This window comes from Netta rufina, assembly GCF_964035555.1.
Source record: "Netta rufina genome assembly, chromosome: 4".
NCBI lineage: Eukaryota > Metazoa > Chordata > Aves > Anseriformes > Anatidae > Netta > Netta rufina.
In genome coordinates, this window is record NC_140127.1 from 53,848,726 (window position 1) to 53,874,015 (window position 25,290).

Sequence of the window (25,290 nt, forward strand, 5' to 3'; positions counted from 1 at the left end):
AGCTCAAAACATATGGGGATGCTGCCAACAAGCGGTGACAAAGACAGAGGTGGAGCCCTCGAGATCATCAGTGAGATCCTGACCGTATCTGAAACGGTTAGAAACTTCCTGTTTTTCTCCCTGGAGGCCAGTATTTCTTGTTCTTCTCAGTGCGACCAGGCTGAGCAACAACTAGCTGAGCTCTTCAAGCTGCTGAGAAAGCTCTGGGGAGAGAGCAGCACCCACAGGGACAATGCACACCTGCACACACACACGGACATAACTGGATAAACCCTAAAACATGAATGATGCAAGGCTGCTTATTTCAACAGCCACCCCACCCCTGGCAGTGGGACGTGAAGGATGTGACAATTAAACAAGGATTACCATCCCCTGGCATTAGCTAAATGTCTAGGGAAGGATTTTGCACCCTTCTCATCCAGCCTCCCCCTGCTTCCTCACAGCAATCACCAGCAAAAAACCCTCCAGACGTTTAAGAAGTCTTTTCTAAAATGCAATTAAAAGGTTGCTCTTAAAGTGTTTCTTGGCCTTGAAAGTTAAATAGTTAAACCAAGTTACTCGGATAGGAAGACGGACACTTGATTTGAAAATGTCTCATTTCCTTTGTGCAGAGGCACTACTCACACTGGAAAAAAACATGGAAATACTACACGCTGCTACTTCCAATAATGGACAAGTTAAGCAGTAAGAGACTTCTAGAAAGTGTTGAGGAAAAACAGACTATGAACAGAAAGTGACATCTTAACTGTGTTTTGGTTTCTTTTAACCAGTCATAAAACTTATCTACTCCACATGCTGTGGGTGAAGCGTTCCTACAAATGCCTACAAAATGGGATTTGTGTTAGTCAAGATGTCCACATGCACTTCATTGTATTACAGACGTCCAGTAATGAGTTTCAATATGAACAATTTTTAATGCATACTTTATGCGTACTTATAACACGTACTTAGTTATAGCCTAGCTCTCTGCTCCCATAATTAACCATAAACATGAAAATAGCCCCACTACCCTGGCCATATTATTTTGTGCACTTCAGTTGCAACAGTAGCAGACTAGGAAAGCATATTGAATGCCACAATATGAAGAGCCTGAGAAGTAGCCAGTCTTCTCAGTTCTCCATAACAAACTAATGGCTTCACGAACCTAACAGCACCGATATATGCAAAGATCACACCAACTGCTAGCTGGGTTCTGCAGCAGTCCCCACAGGCAGTACACAAAGTCTACTGGAAGCATACTGGAGTTGAGATATTCTAAAGCAACATCCACTTCACTACAAACAGAAGGAAAAAATGGTAGTTGGAGTAAAACTTTAAGCATTAACGCTTCTTTTCCCTCATCAAATGATAATATTCTTGTTTTTGCTGAAAATGACAAAGGCTATCAGGCCAGGTTTACACCTCAGCAGGTGCAGGGGCCAGAACTCACCTACTGTCCATGGGGCTACTGCAAATTGCACACAAAGAGCACGCGGGTGCAAAAGCTATTTGCCTGAAAAGGACCTAATCCTGCCCCCGCCAAAAACCCAGACCGAGTTGCTATATGCACCTTAAACACAGATAAAACAAGAAGAGGAAGGGAGTACCGCATTGTCCTGCTCTTTCCCAGCGTCGAGCTGAAGCAGCTTCAGTTTCTGCAGCGTCGCCCTCATAGCAGCGGCCTCCTGTGCACCACCCGGGGTGAGATCCACTCGCTGCAGGTTCCTTGGGAGAGCTGGACCCAACGCAGGAACCTAAAAAGTGCACCGAGCAGCCCGGCCCAGCCCACACCCCGCACCTCTTCCCATCGCCAGCCCTCCCTTGGGTTGCAGGCTGCAGCACGGTCCTGCCCTCGAAGTTTCCTGTGCCGTGCGGAAGCCGGAACGTGCCTGGAAAGCTCCCGGTATTGCGATTTGCTCACTGGGTGACTTTGTACGATGCCCACAGACCGGCGTTTTTATTGAGCTCTCTGCAGTTCTGCGCTTGCCGTATTGTGCCACTGATTACATTCCTTCTTCCATCCCGACAGTGGAAAGTTTCAGCAGCAGAGCTCCCTCACACACGCTTTTCACTGACTGCTTCTTACATTTCCCCCTCCTACCCTCTTCTCAGGGCTTATTCACCTACGAAGCACATCGTAGTCAATGATCTGGGCTCTTGGGTCAGATTTTATTTGGTTTTGGCTAAGCCACGCTGTCTTTCAATAGCAGCAAAGCCACAAAACGGCAATAAAACACCTTTAAAACCAGGATTCAGGCACCGTCTCTACCGCTCTGAAACCCCCCTTTTTCCCATTAACTTCTCCTTCAGGAGCTTGCAGCCCCAGGTTTCCCCACAGACAGCGCTCCGCGTGTAGCTGTCCCAAGCCAGTTCTGTCTGACTCCTAAAAACACGCTGGAAATCATTTGTGAAATACAACACACGAGCCGGAGACATAAAATCCAGCGACGGGGCTCGTCCTTATTGATCTTCTGTGGTTTTGATAAAGGCGGATCACTTCAAAGGGCTCAGGATGCGTTACTGGAGGGCACGGCTGCACATTTCTGCCACATGTGCTGACTGCGCTTCCGCTCCTCCGCGAGAACAATGGAGCCTCGGCAGCTGAATCAGCTCTCCCCAAACCACCCATCCCCACGGGCAAGAGGGACTCGCTCCCTGCAGGTCTCTTTAATCATTTCTTACAGCAGAGATATCCTAGAACTCGCAGCCACGAGGCTCCTGGAGTAGGTAAAATTGAGAAAATGCGTGCGTGTTCTCATGAATGAAGCCCCAAATACAGCTGGGATTGTGCTACCCCATTGAAATAGATTAATGATGTTACAATAAAATAATCAAGGGCTGATTCTGCTGTTTCCTCCCTCCTGAGCATTACCAGTACCAACAGGGAATTCTGGTATTCCGGAAAAATAATGCACACAGCTGGAAGGCTGGGCTGGACAGCCGGACTCTTCACTCCAGCAATCTCACCCTACAGTTCACATCCCATCTGCCTGCCGTGGGAGCACTGGAGGAGGAGAGCAACACAACTTAATTTGGAACACGGTAAGTTCAGATACCACTGCAACCTGGGGCTGAGCTCACGTATTTGAATGCATTCACAGGCACAGAGACCCAAATTCACAAGCGAACCTCAGAAGTTATCTGAGCAGGGTTTTCTACCCCGGCATCCAGTGAATTCTCAGCCTGCTGTTTCAAGCATAACAGATTTATAAGTTAAATTCTGGCTAGCTTTAATTCATTTTCTGAGTTTGCTTCTAATATCCAAAAAATGTAATATACAGCCAAACAGAAAGAGTTTTAAAAAATACACATACTACATTCTCTCATTGCATATCTGTAATGTCAGCCCCATACATGTGCTTTGACTTCACTCACAGCCCACTTGGGATTGAACTCCCCTTGAGACTGCTTCCTGGAAGTCTAGTTCAGCTGTGGCTGAGCTGTCTTAAGGTGGCATCAAGACTTTTAGAGCAGACTGAAATATCTCTGTGTGTATGTGTGTAAAAGTCAAGGCACTGCGCGTTATCTGCAAAAGGAAAATTTATCATGTACAGAGTTCTTATACGACTTGTTGGAAGTTCACTATCTCAGGTTGTGTGAATGGGTTTATCCTGAGATCTTGCCAGTTTGCATTCTGTAACTTGAGCCTGTAAGTCGAAACCCACACTTTATTTGTTTGATGTTGCTGGGAACATTTCTGACTCTTGCAAACACAGCTGGCATACAGGTACTCTTTAAAAACACAACAACTGTAAAGCTTCTGCTGAAACAAAACAAAACAAAAAGGCAAAAAGTCTTCATTTTAATGGAAAATTGGAAGCACGTTTTCTACAGTTCACAACCTGCAGAGCACCCACTGAAAATCTCCTACAAGCAAAGAGGAGGCCTGCACACAAACAGTGCATGCACTCCCATGTCTGTTGTCCTCTGGATGCAACTATTTCATTATTGAATTAGTAACTTAGAGGTAAGTTACACTCTGAAGTTCTTTCAGTTTTGAGAAGAGAAACCTCGGTCCTTAGGACCAGGTATCCATACATCATGCTCATAACGTGTCAGTTTTCACTTCCATCCTGCTAAGGAGCAGACATCCCAGAACATCAGCTAATGCCAAACACTAAGCCCAATGAATCATGTGCCTTATTTTTTCCCCTCCAGTGTTAATAGTGAAGAATAAAGTGCATTTTGTTAGCAGTTCTAGGAATGCCAGCATTTTGGTTCTCAGGCAGCACCTTTTCTCACTGTTGGGTCCTGTGCTAGCTCACCACACAGCAAAATAGCAACTCATCACAATACTTTTACAAGTTTTTATTGCCAAAAAAAGGCACAAGGAGAACGCAAACAGAACTTCAAATTTGGAAACAAGTAAGTTTCAATGGCACTGAAATTCTTACCTAAAGCCCACCAGGGTTTTTGGATTGATTTCAGACAATCTTAAGCTGTCAAAGATAAGGCAAGGAGGCATTCCCCTGCTGGTGCAATAGCAGGAGAGGTGAAACTGTCCCAGCTAGCACAGCATCTTACATTTGCTCTGGACAGCCACTAAGTGGCACTTAAACACCTCGGCTCGAGCTGTGATGAGTCTGCGAACTGTTGTGAAGGGAGAGGGGAAAAAAGCTACTCGCTCAGGGGACCTTAGAGCAGGGGCTAAGCGCCCACAGAGAAGTGAAAGTGGTGAACGGAGCTTTGCTGTTCAAGACTTCAGCATGTTATTACTTCCTAGGCAAATGCCAGGCCCCCGTTTACATTTTTAATCAAAGGAATAAGCCTGATTTTCCTACTAGGGGTGTTATATCAGCTGTGCTAATCATCCTGAACACACTAATGCACGACAGCTATTGCTTTCTTTTGATCTGGTTTCGAAGGTGGTTTTGTCTCATCGAAAATCTTTCTCAAGGAATTAACCACAGAAATCAGAAGCCACGTACCTGCAAGCGCGCTCGCGTTACATGTGCCTGAAGCCAGGCTGGGCTTTGTTTCTTTGCTTGTTTATTTGTTAAGGCTGAAACAAGAGGCTTTAGGAAACTAAAAGCTCTCCATCAGTTACACAGAAGGATGAAACTTAGCCCAAGGCAGGAGGGATCAGCAGCCCAGCTGTTTTTACAGCCCTGATACATCTCAGTAAGTGTCACAGGGAAAAGCAGGGGGAGGGTGGGAAAGAAAGCAGCAGCACGCATCGGGCTGTAGTTTCCTGCAAAGGACAAGGCAAGGATAAACTGGCATTATCCACTCAATCCTTGTATCAGATCGTCGATGCTCAACCTTTGGGGCAGGCACACATACCCATTTAAGCCTGTGTTTGTCCAGTCACACAAATCATCCTTTAGGAAAATATTTCCCACAACCCTTCCCATAACTTGACGTCCTCAGAGAGGGTAAAATAACAGAAATATAGAGCAACTGTGTCTACAGCAGGCAAGGGAAAGCACCGATTTTATAATAGTGATTTGTTACCATTATTCACTTGGACATATATTGGGATGGGAGACCGTGGTAGTGCAGTAAATAGAGCAGTTATATACGCCTCCTCTGCTCAGGGTCTCTGCTCCACCAGGCAGAGAGCCCCCATCTGATGACCCTGAGGGCACAGCAGAAATGCCGGGGCCATGCAGGCAAAACTCTAAATGACAAGCTGATTGCGTGGAAAAACAAGGAGCTATTTCAGGAGGGTGATTTATTCAGTATCATTATTTATTAATTGGCATCTTTGTGTTTTAATGCGTATGGCTTGAATTTATCCATTAGGGCCACTTTAGAACCTGAAAAAGGAATAAATTGCAGGAACACGAACGTACATGTTAAAGCATCTCCAAGGGAGCTAAAGCCCAAGCTTTTTGGAGAAACTTGTGAAGCAAAGAAAAAGAGAAAGTTTTTGGTTTTACTCGTCTTGAGGGAAGATCACTGACATAGGACCCAGTCCTAAAACCTGATTTATGCAAGAGTTTGTCTGGATATTTTGCATTAACCCACATGACAGCTATGGCCTTTGTTTTTTCATATATTTGAGAGAGCAATCTCCCCCATTTAAAAATGTTATCTTTCACTAACTGAATTACACTGTTTTCAATATGTTATTGTATGGTGTGCCATGAAAACTAACACTGCATTAAATAAGACTGACTCTTTACACAAACTGTTCTTTGCCAAAGCAGTTCTATTTTCCCCTCTAAAACATATTTTCTGGCTTTGAATTGCATAGAACCCTCACTGCACCACATAGCACAAAACTGATTTTAAAACATCGCAACTGCACATACTTTAAATTCCTTACGATCATTAATTACATGAAAAATATAAACTGTCTATTGAATCCAGATTAGATTTTCTGACTTGCATTTGGCATTCAACAAGGCTGCATTCTTCCAAGCGTCCTCTATTCTCAAATCAACTTTAATAAGCCACAGCAATGGGTAACTACAGGAAACACGGCAGAGCTCCCTTATGATTAGTTATCCTCTGTGGTATCTTACGTTCAGGCTAACATTCAACATTGATATGAATCAAACAGTATTTTCTGAATTCTTAATTCTGTACACGCATCTAGAAACCCAGGTTGAATTCTCTTTCTTTTGCACAGGCACAACCCGTACTTCGTTGCAAGGAGATGTGAGACACACTCACTTTGTGCGCATTGCATCCAACACCTTTGCAGAAGGCAGACTTCCTACCTTACAGTAAGGTGAGCTGAGTCACTTTGTCAGTACCAATTTAGTTGTTGTTAGCAGTTTTGAAGCTGGAGAACCTAATGTATAGTGCTGGAGTAAATGCATGGATACACATAGCCTCTCAACTGAAGCCCTACATTGTTCTTCGAGAACTGTGTGGATTTAGAAACCATCAAGTTTTCAAATTCATCTTTTACACTAAGTTATCTGCAAGCTTTTCAAACAGATTTGAATACTGTAGCAACACCAAGACTCTCGCAATGTTTTTGAAGTTGGTCACAGAGGGTTCACTTAGTTCTTGGTAACAGTATATAAGTACCAGTAAGTTAGTGCCAGAGTGAGGCTAAAGCCACAAAAATGAAGAAACTGCCATGTGACAGCCTTTCACAACACGTTCAACCCCTCAGAGACAGCTTCACTTGTAATTCTAAGACAATTAGGTATAAATCACAGAAGCGTACTAAAAGCTCTCAATTCCCATCACAGCACCAGCAGCAGAGACAAGGCTGTACGAAGCTATTTACCAGCACACAGATTGTCCCCGTGCTGTTTGGGACTGCTCAGCAAGGCACCTCCGCCTGCGGGCTCACTGGGCTGGGACGCAGCGATTTCCTCCCAGCAGGGCACATTTCAAGGCCCATGACTCTTCCAGAGCCCAGGGGGCTGTGTTACCTGTACTGAGGCTGAGTAAGGCTCCATGCTTCCCAGTGTACCTCCACCCATAGAGCCATTCGTTGAGGATCACCATAAAAAATTCCATCAGGGTTCCTGCTGCACAGCCCTGTAGGGCACCTCTGGGGCTGCACGCTATTTCCACCAGCTGCTTGGAAAAATGCCAGGAAAAGTTTGCCCCAAATTACTTTATGTTCTCACTTCAGTTTCTGTATCTGTGGAATATGACAAAACATATAAGGTCAACTAACAGGGTATGCTGAACTGGTCTGGAGCAGAAAGCAATTCAATTTTTCTGCATTATTGTTTTCTCAGCTATTTTAGTCCTAAAGCAGCTCAACATAGGGCTGCAGAACCATCAATGCCAGCACAGGGGAAAACACTGAGAATGTATGTCAAGGGATGGCTCAGAAGAGGAAATAACAATTTAACTGCCTCTTTTGAGGGAGGACAGCTATTAGCAACTCAAAGTATCACCAGATTACATTTGAACTAAAACCCCATGGAAGTATAGGTCTGAATCAGGGACCTGAGGTGCCACCTGCTTCGGAAAGCGTGGCCTTGCTTCCCCCAACTCTCACAAAGGTGCTCATGAAGCCGTACTGTGATCAGGTCAGGACGGCAATTTGTTCACGAATGCATCTCTTTTTCTTTTGGAATATTTAAATTGCTCTCAGCTGGCTCCGTGAGTGATAGCATAGCATGATATGTGAGTAGAGGGAAAAGTGGGATTGCACAGATCAGCAACCAAGGGAGTGCAGGCACCAGCAGCTGCACCAGGCTAGGCTAAGGGAGAGCTTCTCTTTGGAGATATGCAAAGAAACAGGTCAGTCAACGTGTGCTTAGTAGAAGATGAAAGGAAACAAGACAATTTTTATGGCAGGACTTTAAAATGTGACCCCATATCTACAGGCCTAAAGCACCTTTTGACAACAGTAGAATCATGGGATCAAAGGAACACCAGAATTAGGGAAATTGCTTCCCAACACCATTCTCACTAAGGTAAGAACTTATTATGGTGGAGGTTAAGCGTGCACCACTTGACAATGTACCTGCAGAGGATGCATCTTCAGGACACACAGGTTTATGATCTTTGCAAACACGGGATGAAGCAAGTGATTCAATGCAAAGGAAAAATCTGGCCCACTGCCTAAATACTATAATTCATAGAGTTATTCTGGATAAACTGTTTTCAAACAGATGACTGCAAAAGCAGACACTTAATTTGATGATTCAGGAGACCTCTGAATCATATGCACTGACTGTAGATTCCTACACTTGGATGAAGCCTTACAAATACTGGAAATAAAGTCAAGGTGGACCTGGCCTGATAAAATTCAGTTCTCCCTTTCTATCATCACCTTCACTCCCCTACCATCTTAATTACTGCACCCAGAATTCATAGAAAAATAAATCTTAAAAACAGTGTAAAAGAGCTTTATCAAAGCCTATGGAACATACACTTAACCTCCTCCTGTAATTATTTGCTTCCGTAGTACAAAACCATATGTAATTGCATTTCAGTGCACAATGCTGCATGTGTAGATGACTACTTACACACAAATCATTCTTGAATTAAATCAATGGTGTTTTTCAGGCACTCACTGTACCTATAACATTATGGCCCAAGTATGCTTTGTCTGTTAAAGTGTGGGGAATGTCTAGGTGAGATTGTTGGGAAATCAGCTCAAATTTCCATGCTGGAAGGAATGGAGAATGACAGAAAGATTTTCTGCACAAGAGAGGGAAGGAAGGAGGTAAGGATGTAAGGAAGGAATTCTGCAAGGAAGCCCCCCAGAGCCTATAGACAACCTCCAAAATTGTGTAAAAATGTAACAAAAACCAGAGGCAGCTGGGAACATGCTGGTGTTGCAGTTGCTCAATAGTGCCTTATGAACAGAAATAGAAGAGGATCTGAGCTCATTCCCTGTGTTTAGTTTCCTGGGCCAAGAGGAAGAAATGAGCTCCATTTCCCTCCTCCTGTACAAATGCTCTGCTCTCCAGCCTGCCTGGTGGCTCTGCTCAGCATCCTCACAGCGGCCGTGGCAGCAGGAGCCTGCCAAGCAGAGCTAGGACAGGTGCTGAACTGCTTCATCCTTCCAAGGCAGAATTTGTTCTGGGCATGCACACTAATTCCAGGGACTCTTACTGATGAAAAATATAAGCGTAGAAAAACGTAAGTGTAAATATAAGATGCCTTACAGATATGGGTTTAGATAGAGGCTATGAATCCTGCACTGTGAGACACGGGTACCTGAACTCTTCTGTGGTCTCAATCTGTAAAATGGAGACCACAGTTCTTCCCTACGTGAAGTTTCAGATGGAAACAAATTACCAGCATCAGACCTGGTAAGACAAGAGGAATGGTTAGTAGTCCAAGAGAAGCGGTCCCAAGCCTGCTAGTTACTTTTTAGCATCAGTTCCACTGTTGTTTCTGCTACAATACCCAACAGAAAAGGTGAAGGAACAATCAATAATGTCAGCATGCATGAACTTCGGCTCTAAAATGAAGCATACATGACAGATCAGGTGAGACAGAGAACATTTCAATATTAAGTTGAAAAATCCTCAAATAATCTCCTCTGATACAGAATACTGTACTGTCAAAGTCCTGTTAAAAATTCTTTATAGTCATTCTGGAGCAGATTTTTTGGTAGGATTTAGCAGGTTGAGGAAATCACAGGAAAATACAATTTTATACGTTGCTGCCACTGTGAGAGAAGACATTTATCTAACAACCCATATGATGCATTTCATCTTCCCTGCTAAGACGTTATCTCTGACTTCAAGTCAGGAAGTGGCATTGCACAGATCATTTCCTCCATGTGGCAATCAGAAGCGGGGCTGAGGGAAATCATACAATATTTCTTATAAAACAGGAGTGAACAAAGGAGAACTTAGCTGAGCCAGGAATGCCACAGAGTCACTCTAGATTCCGATATGGCACCAGAAAGGCTTGGGACATTACTGCTGGGATGGGGTCAGTGACTGCCAAAGCCCCTGAAAGCAGAGGAAGCTCCCATACCTAAATCCCTGGAACAGCCCCCAGGCATGGAGCTGGTGCAGCGACAGTTACACGGCTGGCTCAGGATGAGCAAAAAGCCCGTCTGCTTGCTGAGGACGGCCAAAGCAGAGCTGGCTATTGCATTACACAGGATACTCCGTTAAGGTTTACAGAGCTAAACTTTCACCCACTTCATATAGCAGACTATATATGTGCACAGGCATGCCTTTGATTCTCCATTTGTTCTGTGTTTTTTCCTTCTGTTTTTAACATGCATTTCTCCAGTTGGTATCTGGGAGATGAGAAACTTCCTAAACTGAGAAGTAATGCTAGCACTTGGTTTCTGATGGAGCCTTCTTAATTGCAAGCAAAAAAGTGCATGTGAATAGGAGGGAAAAAAACAGCCAAATCAAGCTCTCAGCTGCACTAAGGCCAGTTACTGTGTTTTGTTCCAGCAGAGTTTTATGCCCCTTGCAAAATTTTAATCTCCCCAGACTCATCAAGCAATAACACACAAAATACCTCCATATTTACAGTTACCTTGCTGAATTCATTAAGAAAAGGAAATGGCCTTATTAAAAATGAGCTACTTATGAGGTCATACCTTTAAGTGTAATGTAAAAACAAGTTGCATAAGAACCCTCTGTCACGAAGCTAAGCCTCGCAACAACTGCTTTGGAGTTCACGGGGCCTTCGCCGTTCCTTTTATAGATGAATAATGTGAAGTTCACTCCCAACTTCAGCTCTGTGCAGCCTCACAGAGACCTAAGTGTTGATTATCTGAAACCAGCTGCTCCAGGCCATAAGCAGCTCCCAAACAGCACGCAACAAAGCGTATTGCATTGCAGGTAATGCAGCCTGATCTCCTTAAGCACATAAGCTATTGTAACTCATAAAAGCAGGTGAAGGTTGTTTAAGAAGCAGGAGCTCTTAAAGCAACTGCAGGGCCAAGAAACGCAGGCACTGCCACTCTGCTGGCAACATGCCCGCAGCTGACAGAAGCCCAGTTCCTGGGCCAAAACCTCTCCCTGATTTGTGACACTGCAGAATGAGGGTTTAGAAGCAGCAAGCAGACTTGTGAATGTGTTCTGCAGCTGGGAGGCCACTTCAATCAGGAACAGTCCCACTCCATGTCATGGAAAAGAACAGTCCCATCCAGCGTTCTCCCGCTGTGCCATTAACAGTTCTGGTACACACAAGCATACATTAGAGATCTCCTGGGACAACTTGCATGGAGATTCTAGAAAAGAGAGAGAACTTACCTTAATCTTTTCAAAACCTGCACTAAACTTTCCATATATCTTCATACGCCAGCTCTTGATAATCATTGATAATCTCAGAGAAATATTTCTTCTGAGAAGACACCAGCTGCAAGTTTCTAGGCTCTCCCTCAAACCCTTTAAACCTCCTGCTTGTATCACAAAAGGAAATAAACAGGGAAAGTCAAGCTTTCTGAGCATCTGCTTCACTACAAGAGGTGGCAGTGCTGTCTGCTGACTTGTACCCCGCATACAGGAACTTACTGAACCCTGCAGCCAGGAAGAACAAGCGGACACTGCCCTCCACAGCCAGCTAGGAGCAGGCTCACGTTCCCAGGCCCTGTCCTCATGAACCATCCTGATAGCAGCTGGAGGAACAATACTGCAGGGCATAAACAGTCCAGGAGCTTCCTAAAGAGCATCAGTGACAGCTTTCTGACCAAACTGACAGAAAACCCAACGAGGACAGGTGCTCTGCAGGACCTTGTACTCACAACCAAGGAAGGGCTTGTTGGGGATGTGAAGGTTGAAGGTAGCCTTGGCTCAGGATCCTAAGAGGAAGCAGGGCAAAAAGCCAGATCACAGCCCCGGACTTCACGTGAGCAGATTTTGGCCTCCCTCTTCAGGGATCTGCTTGAAAAAGTCCCACGGGATAAAGGCTCTGGAGGGAAGAGGGATCCAAGAAGGTGGATTGTTACTCAAAGATTACCTCCTTCCAGCTCCAGAGCAGGCTGTCCCAGTGGGCAGGTAAAAATGCCAGCAGCCTGCATGGATGAACAAGGAGCTGCTGGCAAAGCTCTAACAGACAAAGCATGCAGAAGGTGGAAGCAGGGACAGTAACCTCGGAGGAATACAGAGACACTGCTCAAGGATGTAAAGACATTGCTTGGAAAGCCAAAACTCACCTACAGTTGTATCTGGAGAGGGATGTCAAAGGCAACAAAAAGGGCTTCTCTAAGTCCACAGGTGACAAAAAGGCAAAGGGAAATGTAGGCCTACTGCTGAGTGGGGCAGGGCTGCTGGTGACACAGGACATGCAAAAGGCTGAGGGACACAATGCCTTCTTCACATCAGGCTTCCATGAAATCATTGAGATGAGAACTGTCATTCTTTATTGACAATAAATATAAAAATATAATAGAGGACAATACAAGTTTCACCTGCCTTAAATCTCAACTGGCCCAGGGCATTCTCAGATACGTTGCAGTGACCAATATTTCACTTGCCAGCCAAAACATGAATCAGTTAAGATTAAAAATACCTAAGAAAAACAAATCATTTGATACATCAAACTAAAACCAGCATAATGGGATGTAGAAGTGCTTTTCTGAACTGAAAGTAGAGAACAGAAATTGCTCTTCCTCTAATGCTTTGGCTACTCTGTATTTGTTGGAGACAGATCAGGAGAAGCTAGGAGCACGCTGACACAGGGTATTAATCTCTCTCATGCCTCAGAGTGAAAGAAGTGCTAAGCAAGGTGTCATATGGAAGGACAATGTGTTCGTGGACAATGAGTTTATGAAGGAAGCAACACGCCTCAGGAAACACACAGCCTGAGTTCCCAGCACTGTACCTTTCAAACCACCACGACCCAAGTATAGGACAAAAATGCCAGTGATGTTTAATGTCAACAGCGTTCAACAACCACAATGCCAACAGCATCCCATTTCTGTAGAGCCTAAATAAATTTCAGAGCAGAGGTCACTGGGAAGACAGGCAGGCTGGTAGCATGCAGGTTCTCATTGGAGCCATCAGGTACACATCGTGCCCAGGCACCCTGGCCAAGCTGTTCAACAACTCTGTGTTCTTACAATGAAGGAACTGTTCTGCAAGCACAGATGTACTGGAGAGATCATTTTTTCCCCCAGCTTCCACCATCATTACTCAACACGGCATGCATAATCCCCATCTATGACCTATTAGCAGCCCCTCCAAGCTCCCCACAGGCAATATAATTGAGTCCTGCTCCATTCCTGAGCACCTGCAAGGAATATGCATGAACACTTCAGCCGCAGCACCAGGCAGAAACCACTTAATCATGAGGCCCCATCAGAATCTTTGCATGGTGAGGGTGAAAGCATAAAAAACTTCACTAACTTTAACTAGTGGAAATTTACTGAGGTTGTACATGGAGGAAGGAAGGATTCAGATCCTATAGACAACAGATCCTCTTAGAAAGGGGAACCCTGATCCGTAGCAGAAGCTCTCTGTAGGCAACGCAAACTGTTCCTTTTAGCACTATGTGGAGTGGAATGATCCCTATATGCACAAGTTTGCTTTTAAGAAATGTGCCAAGGAGCAGTTTGTCTGGAACACTTCTTCCACCCTTCCCTATTCACTGCTCTATCAGTCCAGAAAGCGGGCTGTATGCTGCCGTAATGATGCAATGGAAATAATTATACAAGATCCTACAGAGTGAAGCAAACACCACAATCGGGCACTGCCTGTTCTTTCACTTCTAAAGAGAAGCAGCAGAAAGAATCCCTGGCTAAGAACCCTGCCTTTATTTAGCATTAATCACTTGCCTACTGATGTCTTCTCTAAGGAGGACGTGTTGGTAATGGATCAACAAGGAACCTGACAGCCCCGCATCCATATCCAGGAAACACATTGCATGTTTCCACTGCTCCATCAATTCTAGATTTTAGCTAATTACTCCCCAGCAAAAAATCACCTCCCACTAACAAAATGCTTTCCCATTATACAGTCGGATAGTTTCTCACCACTCAAGTGAGTATTCTGTCTCTGTATGTATACAAAATAATCCAACTACAGCTGATGTTCTGCTATCTATCTGCAATGCTCATGCTAAAGGCCCGTCTGTTCCTGGTTTCTGCACATTCTATCCCCTTCAGTGCTAGTTCTCAGTCTGAATGAAGTCCAAGTTTCTTGTCTCCTCTTTAAAGGCTTTCACTGTTTAGTCTCCTACTCACCTGCTTTCGTCTTCATCTGCCCAGTCTACTTCTCCTACAGAGCCTTCTGCCCTCTTTCATTCTGCTTACCCTAATGTGTGGATACAGTCAGAACCTGTTTGCGAAGCCACACGTACCCTCTATTTCAAATCTGCAGTCAGACATGCCCTAATCTGAGAACTCCGTGTAAAATAAAGCCCTGCTATGAGTTTGTCTGCGAAGATACAAAGAACTGTGGCTCCTGTAGTTTACAGCATTATGCTTAGCAACCTGCTTTGGTTGTCAATGTTGTTTTTCCAATAGAAATAGATGAAGTGCAATTACCACAAAAGCTTAGATGTTCAGGACCACTGGATGAGGACTTGTTACTAACATGCAAATTCTGTGACCAAACCTATCTGGACTACTGTGTCTTTTATTTTTTTCCCTGTTTGCTTCAGCTCTGTAAAAAAGTTCAACATTTTTTGTCTGTTCTGGGCTCAGAGGAGAATATGACCCTGACAATGCAGACTAAGTTTGTAAGACTGCTTTTAAATCTTCAGAGGAGATGTTGCAGGAACTCACAGGCAGGAGTGCCAGCATAGGAGTCTGCTTAGTCACACAGGCTGCAAAGGTCCTGCTTCTAAAATTTCTTTCTTCTGAAGCTGAACAGAAACTGCAGCAACATAGTGCTAAATTCTTCATCCCAACTCCCTCACCTTTAACAAACAGCTCCCTCAATTTGTAACAAAGATGCCCACTTTGGAAGGGCTGGAGTGCCCTGTGTATCTGCTAAACAGGTAACATCAGTTCAGTCCTCTTCAGAAACACGTAGACACCAATTAGCTAAAAGGCATTGTGTGACAATACGCAGGCAGAATAACAACACTGATTAATCCAACTTTGAAGTAAGTTCCTTATGTAATCAGTAATTACACTGAATGGCAGTAAAACACGCAGGGTTTTGCTTTTGGAGAAGAGATCACTTGGCATTTCCATTACCCTCTCAGCAAAACACAGCTCCACAAATGCTGCTTGGGCCTCTACCTCCTAGTTAGGAAACTCGCTGGCAAAAAAAAAAAAGGTCAAGAGAAACACTCCTTGGCAAGTTCAGAGGTGTGAACTGGATTTCCTTCTGAGGTGGGGGAAGGTTTTTGAAAGGACAGATAGCTGGGTGAACTTGGGGCTAGGTAGTTTCAGAAAGCATCCAAAAATTCCAGGGGGTGCCTACAAGAACATGTTGGCAGCTGCAAATTTGACTACAGCCTTCTGTGCTTTCATTTCAAACAGGTCTAGGAATTTGATCAAACATGAAGAAGCAGTACTTGTTGTTCAATCTTTTGTTGTAAAAGACGACATATTGGAAGTGACCAGCATCGCATACTAACTGTAAATAATCCTGTAAAACCACAAGCCACAAGATGAAGTGCTTAGGCAAACTGCAAAATACATTTACCAGCTGCTATTCAGTGCCAAGTCCTGACAGACCCACTTATTTCTGCTCTCTTAACATATGTAACTCTGGTATTCCGCACTCTAACTTGACACGATTTCTCAGTTGAACGCTTATGATTTACAGCATAATTGCCTTCTAATTTACTGGAACTGCTTTTTTACCTAGGGTGATTTAACTAAAGCTGTTTCCATATGGTTTGGGCACTCAGCTTGAGCCCATGGATTTGGAACCACGCAGAGTTTTGCTATTGGGCAGGTTGGCACAAATCCCACGTGCAGTGTATATTTGCTTAACACCTCCAAGGTGCTTCAGCAGGACATCTCTCACAAGGCAAAAAAAGCCTCACAAGTTGCTGATTTCCAACGTGATCACTGAAGCCTACCTTCCAAAGGTGAAGGACGTGTCCCTGTTTTGCCCACAGCAACTCAACCTGCCGCAATAGCGTTGTGCAAAACCCTGCTCACCTTCTTCACTCAGACAGTTCCTGTCTCACATTACTCTCAAACAAAAGAGCCAACCGTCTATTTTTAATGCCGCAACCTTGTCAGCAAGGACATGATTTGCATGCAGACAGAGCTGAATTTCACCCACAGTCTGACATTTACACGTGTGACTCCTGTCTTGCAATAAGCAGCAGCAAGCCCACAGGTCACAGCTGTGCAGCACCGCGCTGTGGCCTCTCTTCCTCTCTGCCACCACGTGGATTGCAGAGCTGGGAAGAGGCTCACAGTGACCTGTGTCTCAGGGTATGCTATGTCGTGAGGCTCCAGCCCATTCCTTCCTTCTTCTGAGAAAGGAGGCACCTCTCTTCCCCAGTCACACAGATCTCAACTCAGGAAAACAGAAATTTGAGAGGTCTGACTGTAGGATTAGATAAAGTTCACAATGACTCAAGGGTGAAACCCTAGCCCCAGTGACATCAACAGAAAAACTCTCACTGACTCAAGGGCCAAGATTTCAGCTCGTACCCCAAGTGTCTTCTAAGACAACAAAACTCAGGCTCCGATCCTGCCGATTTACACACCTTTCCCTTCACATACTGACCAGTTCAAATTCAGCAGAACCATTAACCTCAAGTAAAGTGAAGCCTGTTGGTGAGTTCTAGAGAGGTAAAATCTTCAGTTATAAATGCAACCTTAAAATCTTACACTGTGGAGGGAAGTTTCCAACAGCACAAAAGCAACTCCATTTTAAAAGAAGTAGTGTCAGCTCCTCCACTTACGCCACGCTCTGTGAAGCATCAGATAACACAACAAGAACACGTTCTTAAGTGTGATTATGAGGGTTGCTTCCTGTGTTTTTTTTTTGTTTTTTTTTTGTTTTTTTTTTTTTTGTTTTTTTTTTTTTTACTTTTTACTTACTTTCGTTTGATCATCAGCTTTGAACACATAGCAGATACTTTGCTGATTTGCTGCTCCATCCTTTATCAGACAGGCAAAGTAGCTGGGATCATGGCTGTTGTGGATCAGCTTGTGGACCTGCTGTGGCTTGTACTCAAACAAACTGGAGCAAATCAACGGATCCCACTGCTGGTCTTTCCCCATGTCCGGTTCACATCGCAAGCTCGCTGGTGAAACACAGAGCCGGATTTGGCTAGTGCCGGGGTCTTCTTTGGGAGACTTGGTACTGAGCGTCCGGATCTCCGCCACAACCCATGGCAGCATGGACATGGTGGTCAGGGAATGCACTGGCAGAGAGCCAACAAACTGGAGGCTGAAACTTGCCGAGAAGTCCCCAGGTGCTTGGCATTTTTTAACTTTGAACGTTATTGGCTCCATTTTACAATCCTTTAGGGATCCCGGACTAATTCACCAGCACATCAGTTCCATGGAATGACAATTTCTGGATGGCTCCTTAATTAAGGAACAGAAGAAATCTGGAAGGAAAAGAGACAGTTATGTAGGTGCTGCAACCCTATTAAAAATGAACTGTCAGCAACACAAATATTTCACAGATTAATATCAAAAGAGACATACTGACCGTATGCCATGACATACCTGCACACTTCCCCTACCTTGGGCCTTACTGTGCAACAAACATAATAGCACTAAATATATTGCTTGTAAAAAGCTCAGTCCTGATTAAAAAAGCTACTCTTGTAACCCCTGTTAAATCATCTAATGAGTAACTAAACTCAAGAGTGTGCTTTCTCTTTAGTCTGTTTTTGTTTCATGGCCAGGCAGGTGTGGATCACATCGGCCTTCATCAATCCCATTATTGGAGAGAGGACTCAGACTAGCATTATAACCCGCACGCCATTTGAAATCAATGCTTGCTGAGCCACTTTCACATTTAAAAGAAAATGAAATTAGAAGAAAAGGTCATCTCTCTTGTTCATGGGTGGATGAGCTTGAACTTAGCCCCTGACACGGAGTTGTTTTCTTGGGTATCGCCTGCTGACCAAGCAGACCTTTCTCATTAGCTAACACCCCAGAAATCTTTGTCATGTGTAAAAGCTTACAGCAGCCAACTGACCCATCGCTAACACACCTGTCGGATGGCACAGAGGAGCGACAATCCTCGTAGGAGCCCCCTAAAAGGCAAGTGAGGATTCACAACTTGTGGCTGTGTTTTAGGGCCTTGTCGGCCAGCCAGAATACGTAATGTTTACCACGTTGATATTGTATCATTTTGTTTGTCTCAATTATCAACTGGAACCAAGTCACACATTGCCCTCTTATAACCCAGTTATACCCAGCATATACACCACTACTAAAATGATATATAGAGAGGAACAGTCATAAGAAAATCCAGTACTTGCATTTATCTACCCATTTAGTTCTGCAAAACATGGTCTAGGAAAACACACAGCTTGGCATTCGGTACATTACCACATTTTAACTCTTTATTAATTGAATCTGGTTTCAGCTGTTGCATTATTCTGCGTGAGACTGATGGGAAGCTGACAGGCCTATAATTGCCTACATCTAAATACCATGACACGAGCTTACCCTCAGCCTTCTGAAAGTTTCCCATGGAAGACCTATTAAAAACAACACGAGCAGTCCCAAGAACTCCTGACAAAACATTTTTAATTATATTTGAACAAGTATTTAATAAATGGCATCTGTTTACTGTGGCAACAGTATTTCTGCTCTTTGTTCATCTACAACCACAGGCAAAAATAGCAGGATTTTTCTCACAAGTTTTCACTAAACTTTGTCCTTTATTTGTCCTTGCACAAATATTTTCAAACTGAAAATATTTTCCAGCAGTACTTCACCTCTGTTGAAAATGAAGACAAATTTTAGGATTTTTTTTTTTTTTTTTTTAAAGACAATTTCAAGATGGAAATTCATTTTAAACTAAATAATTGCTTAAAATGCAACTGATTTGCAGATGCCTAAATGGGGAAAAGTGGTTCTGCAGTGACTGGCAAACTGGAAAACCAAGAGACTTGCAGAAGCCGTGCGTTTGGGTAGATTTACCTTTTGGGAACTTCTGCATCTTATGACAGATGAACTCTGTGGCAACACGGCCAATTCCAAGGACACCAAATTCAGAAAGAGAATCCAATAGCACAGGAATTTAAAAACACTGACAAAGTCTTTGTATAAGTAGCATGATAAAAGCGTGGAACAAGTTTTTAAAAAGCCTTTCTATATGTGCGCACATGTATGGGCAGGAGTCATACACCTCATTTCAAGTACACTAAAATGATTTTACTTGTTTGTTTCCCAAGCAAGAAGACACCCAGCTTTCGTGAGATAGATACACATGCATTGCATGGTATGGGATATGCTTCAAGAAGTATTTTTACACCTTATCAACACGAAGTGCTACGCTCAATTATAGCTTTGCATCTGTCAGGAAGCAGTATCTTCTCTTCCTCTTTGACACACTATTACAAATTTGCTCTCCTTGAACATAACAGTGAAATTTAGGTCAACATCTTGCAAGGAAGCCTGGATTCATTCACGTCTATAACGGTGCACAGTCCAAAACACATGAAAAATCCATCAATAGGTTTTAGTGTTCTTGTTGTTTAGTAGCACACACAATAACCTGAGGACAAAAAAGCCTAACAGAACTCGATTCTCAGTTGAAAACCAGGAGGAGCGAGCAGCTGAACAGATGATGACTGATTAGCCACATCCTCTTTGTAACCATATTTCTCAATTGGTTTCTCAGAACTCTTTTTGCTTTTGTTTTTAAAGAAGAAAAATAAAGTGCATGTAAAAATACAAAGTTACTGTCATTTAAGTCAACTTCTTAAGGAAGAGAAGTTTCCTTGGGAGCACCATCATTTACCATGCTTTTTTACCCTGGGCCTACAAAGGGCTGCAGCCCCAAATAGGATTAAATATCACAGCATAATACATCATTCTGAGCTCCAGCTACAAGGACCAAACAATATTTTAAATAAACAGGTCAATACTCTGTCATACTTCAACACTGTGCTGTTGGAATGTATTTCATATAAATGCAAAGCTTCGTGGCATCCATCTCTTCTCAACAAAATAAACACCTCGCAAAGTTGACAACATAAATACTCTGGTCTCTGCATTTGGTATTTCTAAAGAAAAACAGTTGATACTAAATCAAAACAGTGGACTAGAAGTTAGAATGTTTTCTAGGAGAGGGGCTAAAAGTGCAGCTTCTCAGAGCACAGATTTAGCAGCACTAAGAGGTCTCCAGACCGAGCCCCCTGCACTCCGGACCACACAGTTCTGCACGTTTTCTCCCTTTTCCCTGCCATTTATGCTCCTGCTGCCACCTTTATCTTAATTTACACTCAAATCCCACCAGAAATTATACCCATTGCACATTGCTCAGGTTAAAATCCTTTACGTTCACACCGAGGACTAAGGTTGCACTTCGAGTATTTATGTCCTTGATGAATTTAGACCTAAAAATAGTTCTGATCACCTCCACAGGCCTATTCCTAGCCATGAAATTTAGCCCACCTTATAACTGAAGAGTGGCTGTGCTTTGAGCCCGTCTGTTTGCCCTGACACCACAGCACCTTCACCCTCCTCTGGGTGCTGCCACCCAGCACATTCCCCAGGAAACGTGACACTGCAGTACAGTGACATGAATAAAAGCAGTACAAAAATGAAATAAATTTTGTGTATTGCATGTTGGATTCAAAACTGCTTGCCCTGGCACTACTTTTAGGCTATCACGAGTCAGGTGTCAAAGAATTATGCCTAACAAACCCTGCAAAACCATACCAACAAACTCAATACCACCTTCTGTACTTGGGGACAGCAGACTTGGCACTAATGTGAAAGATGCACAAAGGAGCATGGTTGTACTCTGTCCTTAACTTTTCCTTCAATGTGATCAACTCAACTTTGTTCTAGCAAAATCTGATACTGTGCTTAAAAAACACATACACTTCAGACTCTCTAAATTTCCCAAATTCGGTTGTATTCTCACCTTTTTACAACACCAGAAAATAAAAGGGATGCCACCAGCAAGAAGCCAGCGTGATGGCAGGACAGTTTGAAGGCAAGAGCTACAAAAATCAGTACTCGACCCTCTGGAGCCCAGGCTGTCTCTGCAGGAAGGTACGTGGCTAAGCAGCCGCGCATCACGCAGGACAGCAGTTCTCAAAACTCGCCTCATCCCAAGAGAGCTAAGACTTGATCATGAGGACAAGGTGAAGACTTTGTGTGTAGTTTGGTTAGATGAGGTCAGGGTCAGCTTTGAGGTTAGGAAGGAAAATCCTTTTGGGTACAGAGAACAGGCTGTACAGTGAACCTATATGGTTAATGTGCATTGTTTCCAGTGTGGGGCAATAAAAATTACCTTTTTGCTGCTGGAAAGAGTCCGGACAGCTTTGGGATGGACTCAGGCTAATACAGAAAACCACATAAAGAGGGAAGAGACTGTCCTGAACTTCAAGTACATACACAAACCAAGGAAAGCAGGAACTGCAACAGTGGTTAAGAGCTATCCTACAACCTTTGTTTCTCCTGGCCTAGGCTAAATTCGATGCAGAAGCAGCCAAAAGTCCCAGACACACATCAGAAGCGCTGAGTTCACACTGTGCCAAGGCAGGCAGCAGTCAGGGCTTCTGCACATCAGTGATGAAACCAGGAGTTTGGCCTGGGGGCTGCTGAACAAAGACCCCCGCTTCCTCAGCCTTTGCAGTTCATCCAAGACAACCGTACAGTTACCCTGCATCAAGCTGCTGACAGCACAGTCTCTGTAGGTCCATTTTCTGCTTCCCCTTGAAGAAGCCAAGCAACACTTCCAGCCACGCAGCAAGGTCCCGTGAAGAACAGCTGGTCCCAGAGAACACAGATTTGTTCAGCTCTTCCCTGCAGGGCATTAGCGCTGAGCCCTCCCGACAAATGGAACCAGAGGCACTGGTACTGGCTGCACTTCACCACTGATTATTTTAGCAGAAATATCATCCCAGTCGAGGATTATGAGGAGCCCTGGCCTGCAGCCAGAACTCTGGAAAGCAAGCCAGAATGAAATACCACTCCCCTCCCTCCCTCTGATCCCTAACCGAGATTTACATTGGCTTCACTCATGCTGACAGATTTTTCTATCCACCTAGCAGGAAATGCAGAAGAATACAAATTGGAGCATGTATTAGGCATGTCGTGATATGGACACTGCCGAGAAGGGGTCCTTCTACATCGCCACGTGAAACAAATCTCTCTGTTGGTGTCACAGCATCCATTAGGTCGCTCTCTGGGGCAGCTGGTTGTGAGCCCCATCTTTCTTCTTGCAGCTTCAACCAACACTTCTGGCTTGTTTTCTCTAGAGAAGTAAGGCCATTTAGGTATCATGCTACAGGTTGCCTTAAGTTTTCAAATAGCTCTAATTTAACTCAAACTGGCATTGGAATCACAAAGTGCTCTTCCTTTACAAGGTTGTTCTTTTTATCTGACAGTCGCTTACTACGTGCTGTTTCCTCCTGGAACCACTTGTTGTGAGTAACATCATGTATAAATCCAGAAGTCAGTTTGCCTCACAAGTTATTTTTAATTTCCATTCTTTATTCACATGCTTGCATTAAATGCTGACTTTTTAAGGAGTCTTTCTGATGCCTTCAGCAGCTTTGGACATGACCCTGAATAATGTTCTGCCACGTACTCCAAGCAAATTGTTTGGTTTTGTGGAAATAAGCACACCTAAAAACATTTGCCTATACAGCCAGCATTTATTTCACCCCTCAAATAGGTTAAAAGCAATTAAATAGATTAATAGCAAGGAAAGAGTAAAGCAAATGGTAATATATTCTGAATTATAAACATGCAATCACCTACCAAATGAAGAAAACAGCTTCCCATTCCCAGCCTTGACATCTGTTGCTACTTCCCCAGTACAGCCCACAGAAAGTGATATTGTAATGACTGAGGTTGGACCTTGGATGCTTCTGAGCCAGCCTCACGCTGACCTGACCAAAATTAGGCTGCCCTACCGCTGCAGTGCAATTAAGCAAATCTTTGTAACAGAAAGCTCCCTGTGTCAATTGCCTCCCGAACGCCGCTCCATTTCATTCAATTGCATCTCTACAGCCAAACTCCTCGCATCCAATTTTTCAGTTAACCAAATTATGGAGCAAAAAAAGTGCCAAGAGGTCCATATACCATTGAATCTGTTCGGCCTTCCTGCCAACCTGCCATTTTCCTCACCTGCACGTATTTCTGCCTTTGCATGTTACCTGTGACTTCCAGTGTTTCTACAAACCGAGCTGTGCTGATTTTCAATCTCATCCCTTGCAAGCGTTAAAGGCATAAGCTCATTCACCGGCTCAGCAGTGTCTGAGCTTTATGGAGTGTCCATTTTATTAATTTTGGCCCTGGATGTCCCGCTCAGCCTCTGGTGCGGGCAGCAGCACCTCTCCCACGAAGGCTCCTGCAGCAGCCGGCCCCAGCGCCCACACACAGCACACGAGCGAGGTCTCAGCCTCTCCTTCCCCCTCTATAAATAACCACACGGCTCCTACCCCTCAGGAACACCTCACCGGGAGCTCATTCCTTCGTTAAGTTAAAACGGGGGAGGTTTAAGGCTGGGGGGTGAACCCCAGCCACGAAGCTTTGGCGTTACCCTCCGGGGGCGAGTCGCTGTGGGGCTGCTCCGGGCAGGACCGGGCTGTGGCAGAGTTACACCGAGGCGTCCCGCAGTGAAGGACGAGGAAGGAGGAGGAAGAGGAGGAGGAGGAGAGTTACACCCAGCCCCCAGCACTGCCTTAACTCAGCCCAGCCGAGCGGCTCGGAGCAGCCGCGGGGAGCAGCCGGGTGCCCGCAGCCCCGCGGGGGGGACATTTTGGCAGCCCTCTGGGGGCGGCTCGCCCGCACTCCTGCTCTTCCTCCCAGCCCCCAGCCGCCCTTCTCCTCCTCCTCCCAGCCCAGCAGCGAGCAGCCTTCCCCCCGCACCCCCGGTCCCTCAGCGGGGCCGCCTCTTACCGCCGCCGCCGCCACAGGATGTGCTCGCTGCGAGGAGGCAGCGCCGCCCGCCCGCTGCCGCTGAGGGGAGAGGGCAGAGCCGCCAAGGGGCTGAGGGAGGGCTCGGCAGGGGGCAGGAGGCTCCCGAGATGGCTCCCGGTGGCCGCCGCCTGCTGGTACCGCCCGGGGAGAGGCGAGCCCGGGGCCGCCCGCACCTGAGGCGGGCAGGGCAGGGCAGGGCCGAGGCTCCGCAGCCGCTTCTCGCCGCCTCCCGCCGCAGCCTCCGAGGGTAAAAATAGCAGCGGGGCGGGGAGCAGGGGGGTGGCGGCCCCCAGAGGGCAGAGCTGAGGGGTCAGGGAGGTTTATGGGGGGTTAGAGGGACTCAGGTGGGTGCGAAGTGACCACAAGTTGCAGCGCTTGGAGGGGCTGTGGAAGGAAATCGCCTCAGGGAGCGGGGCCCGGCGCTGTGTGCGAGCCCTGGAGGCAGCAGCAGGAACCCCCCCCCCCCAGGTCCCAGCACAGCCCTGAGCCTCTCAGCCTCACCTCCTCGCCCCTGACAGCAGCTGGGCCTTGTGCTGCCAGCCCGCCTCAGCAATTAGGGGTCCGGGGACTTAATTACGCTGCTCTCCAGATGGCCGAGGCACCCTGCGTCCCGGCTCTGGCTCTGCAGCCCGCTCTGGCTCTCAATTAATTCCGGCTCTTCTTGGCACTGAGGCGGCTGGTTTGCTTGCTTTTAAGTAAGTGGAATCAAAGCTTGCTCCGGAAAATTTGCTCCGCTGCTAACGTGCGCTGCTCCATGAGGGAAGTAATTAAGTAGGCTGTCAAATCCTAGCGCAGCGTTTTCTCAGATTATGACAAACAAGCCGCAGTTCGGTCCCTAAGCACATCCCATACTTGCTAAGAGCGCAGTGGTTGTATCTACATGACTTCTGCTTGCTCTGTGTACTTTTATAGGATTGATGATGTGTGGGTGAAAGTATGAAAGCAGCAGCTTGCTCGGAGCAGTTGTTCCC

The 25,290-nt window shown here is 45.2% G+C and overlaps 1 protein-coding gene across 5 annotated transcripts in view; it reads right to left on the reverse strand.

Moving 5' to 3' along the window:
* TBC1D1 (TBC1 domain family member 1) overlaps positions 1-24,896 on the reverse strand; it is a 109,326-nt gene extending 84,430 nt beyond the window's left edge. For 4 of the 5 annotated variants that reach the window (XM_084286091.1, XM_084286089.1, XM_084286090.1 and 1 more), the window contains exons 1-2: positions 24,299-24,549; positions 17,288-17,802 (exon numbers count right to left, since the gene is read on the reverse strand). In XM_084286091.1, coding sequence (XP_084142217.1) covers positions 17,288-17,704 — 417 coding nt within the window. In that variant the 5' untranslated portion in view covers positions 17,705-17,802; positions 24,299-24,549. Of the gene's footprint in view, positions 1-17,287; positions 17,803-24,298; positions 24,550-24,820 lie in introns of those variants that run through there. The other variant, XM_084286088.1, reaches the window with a different exon arrangement.
* Positions 24,897-25,290: the final 394 nt, after the last annotated feature.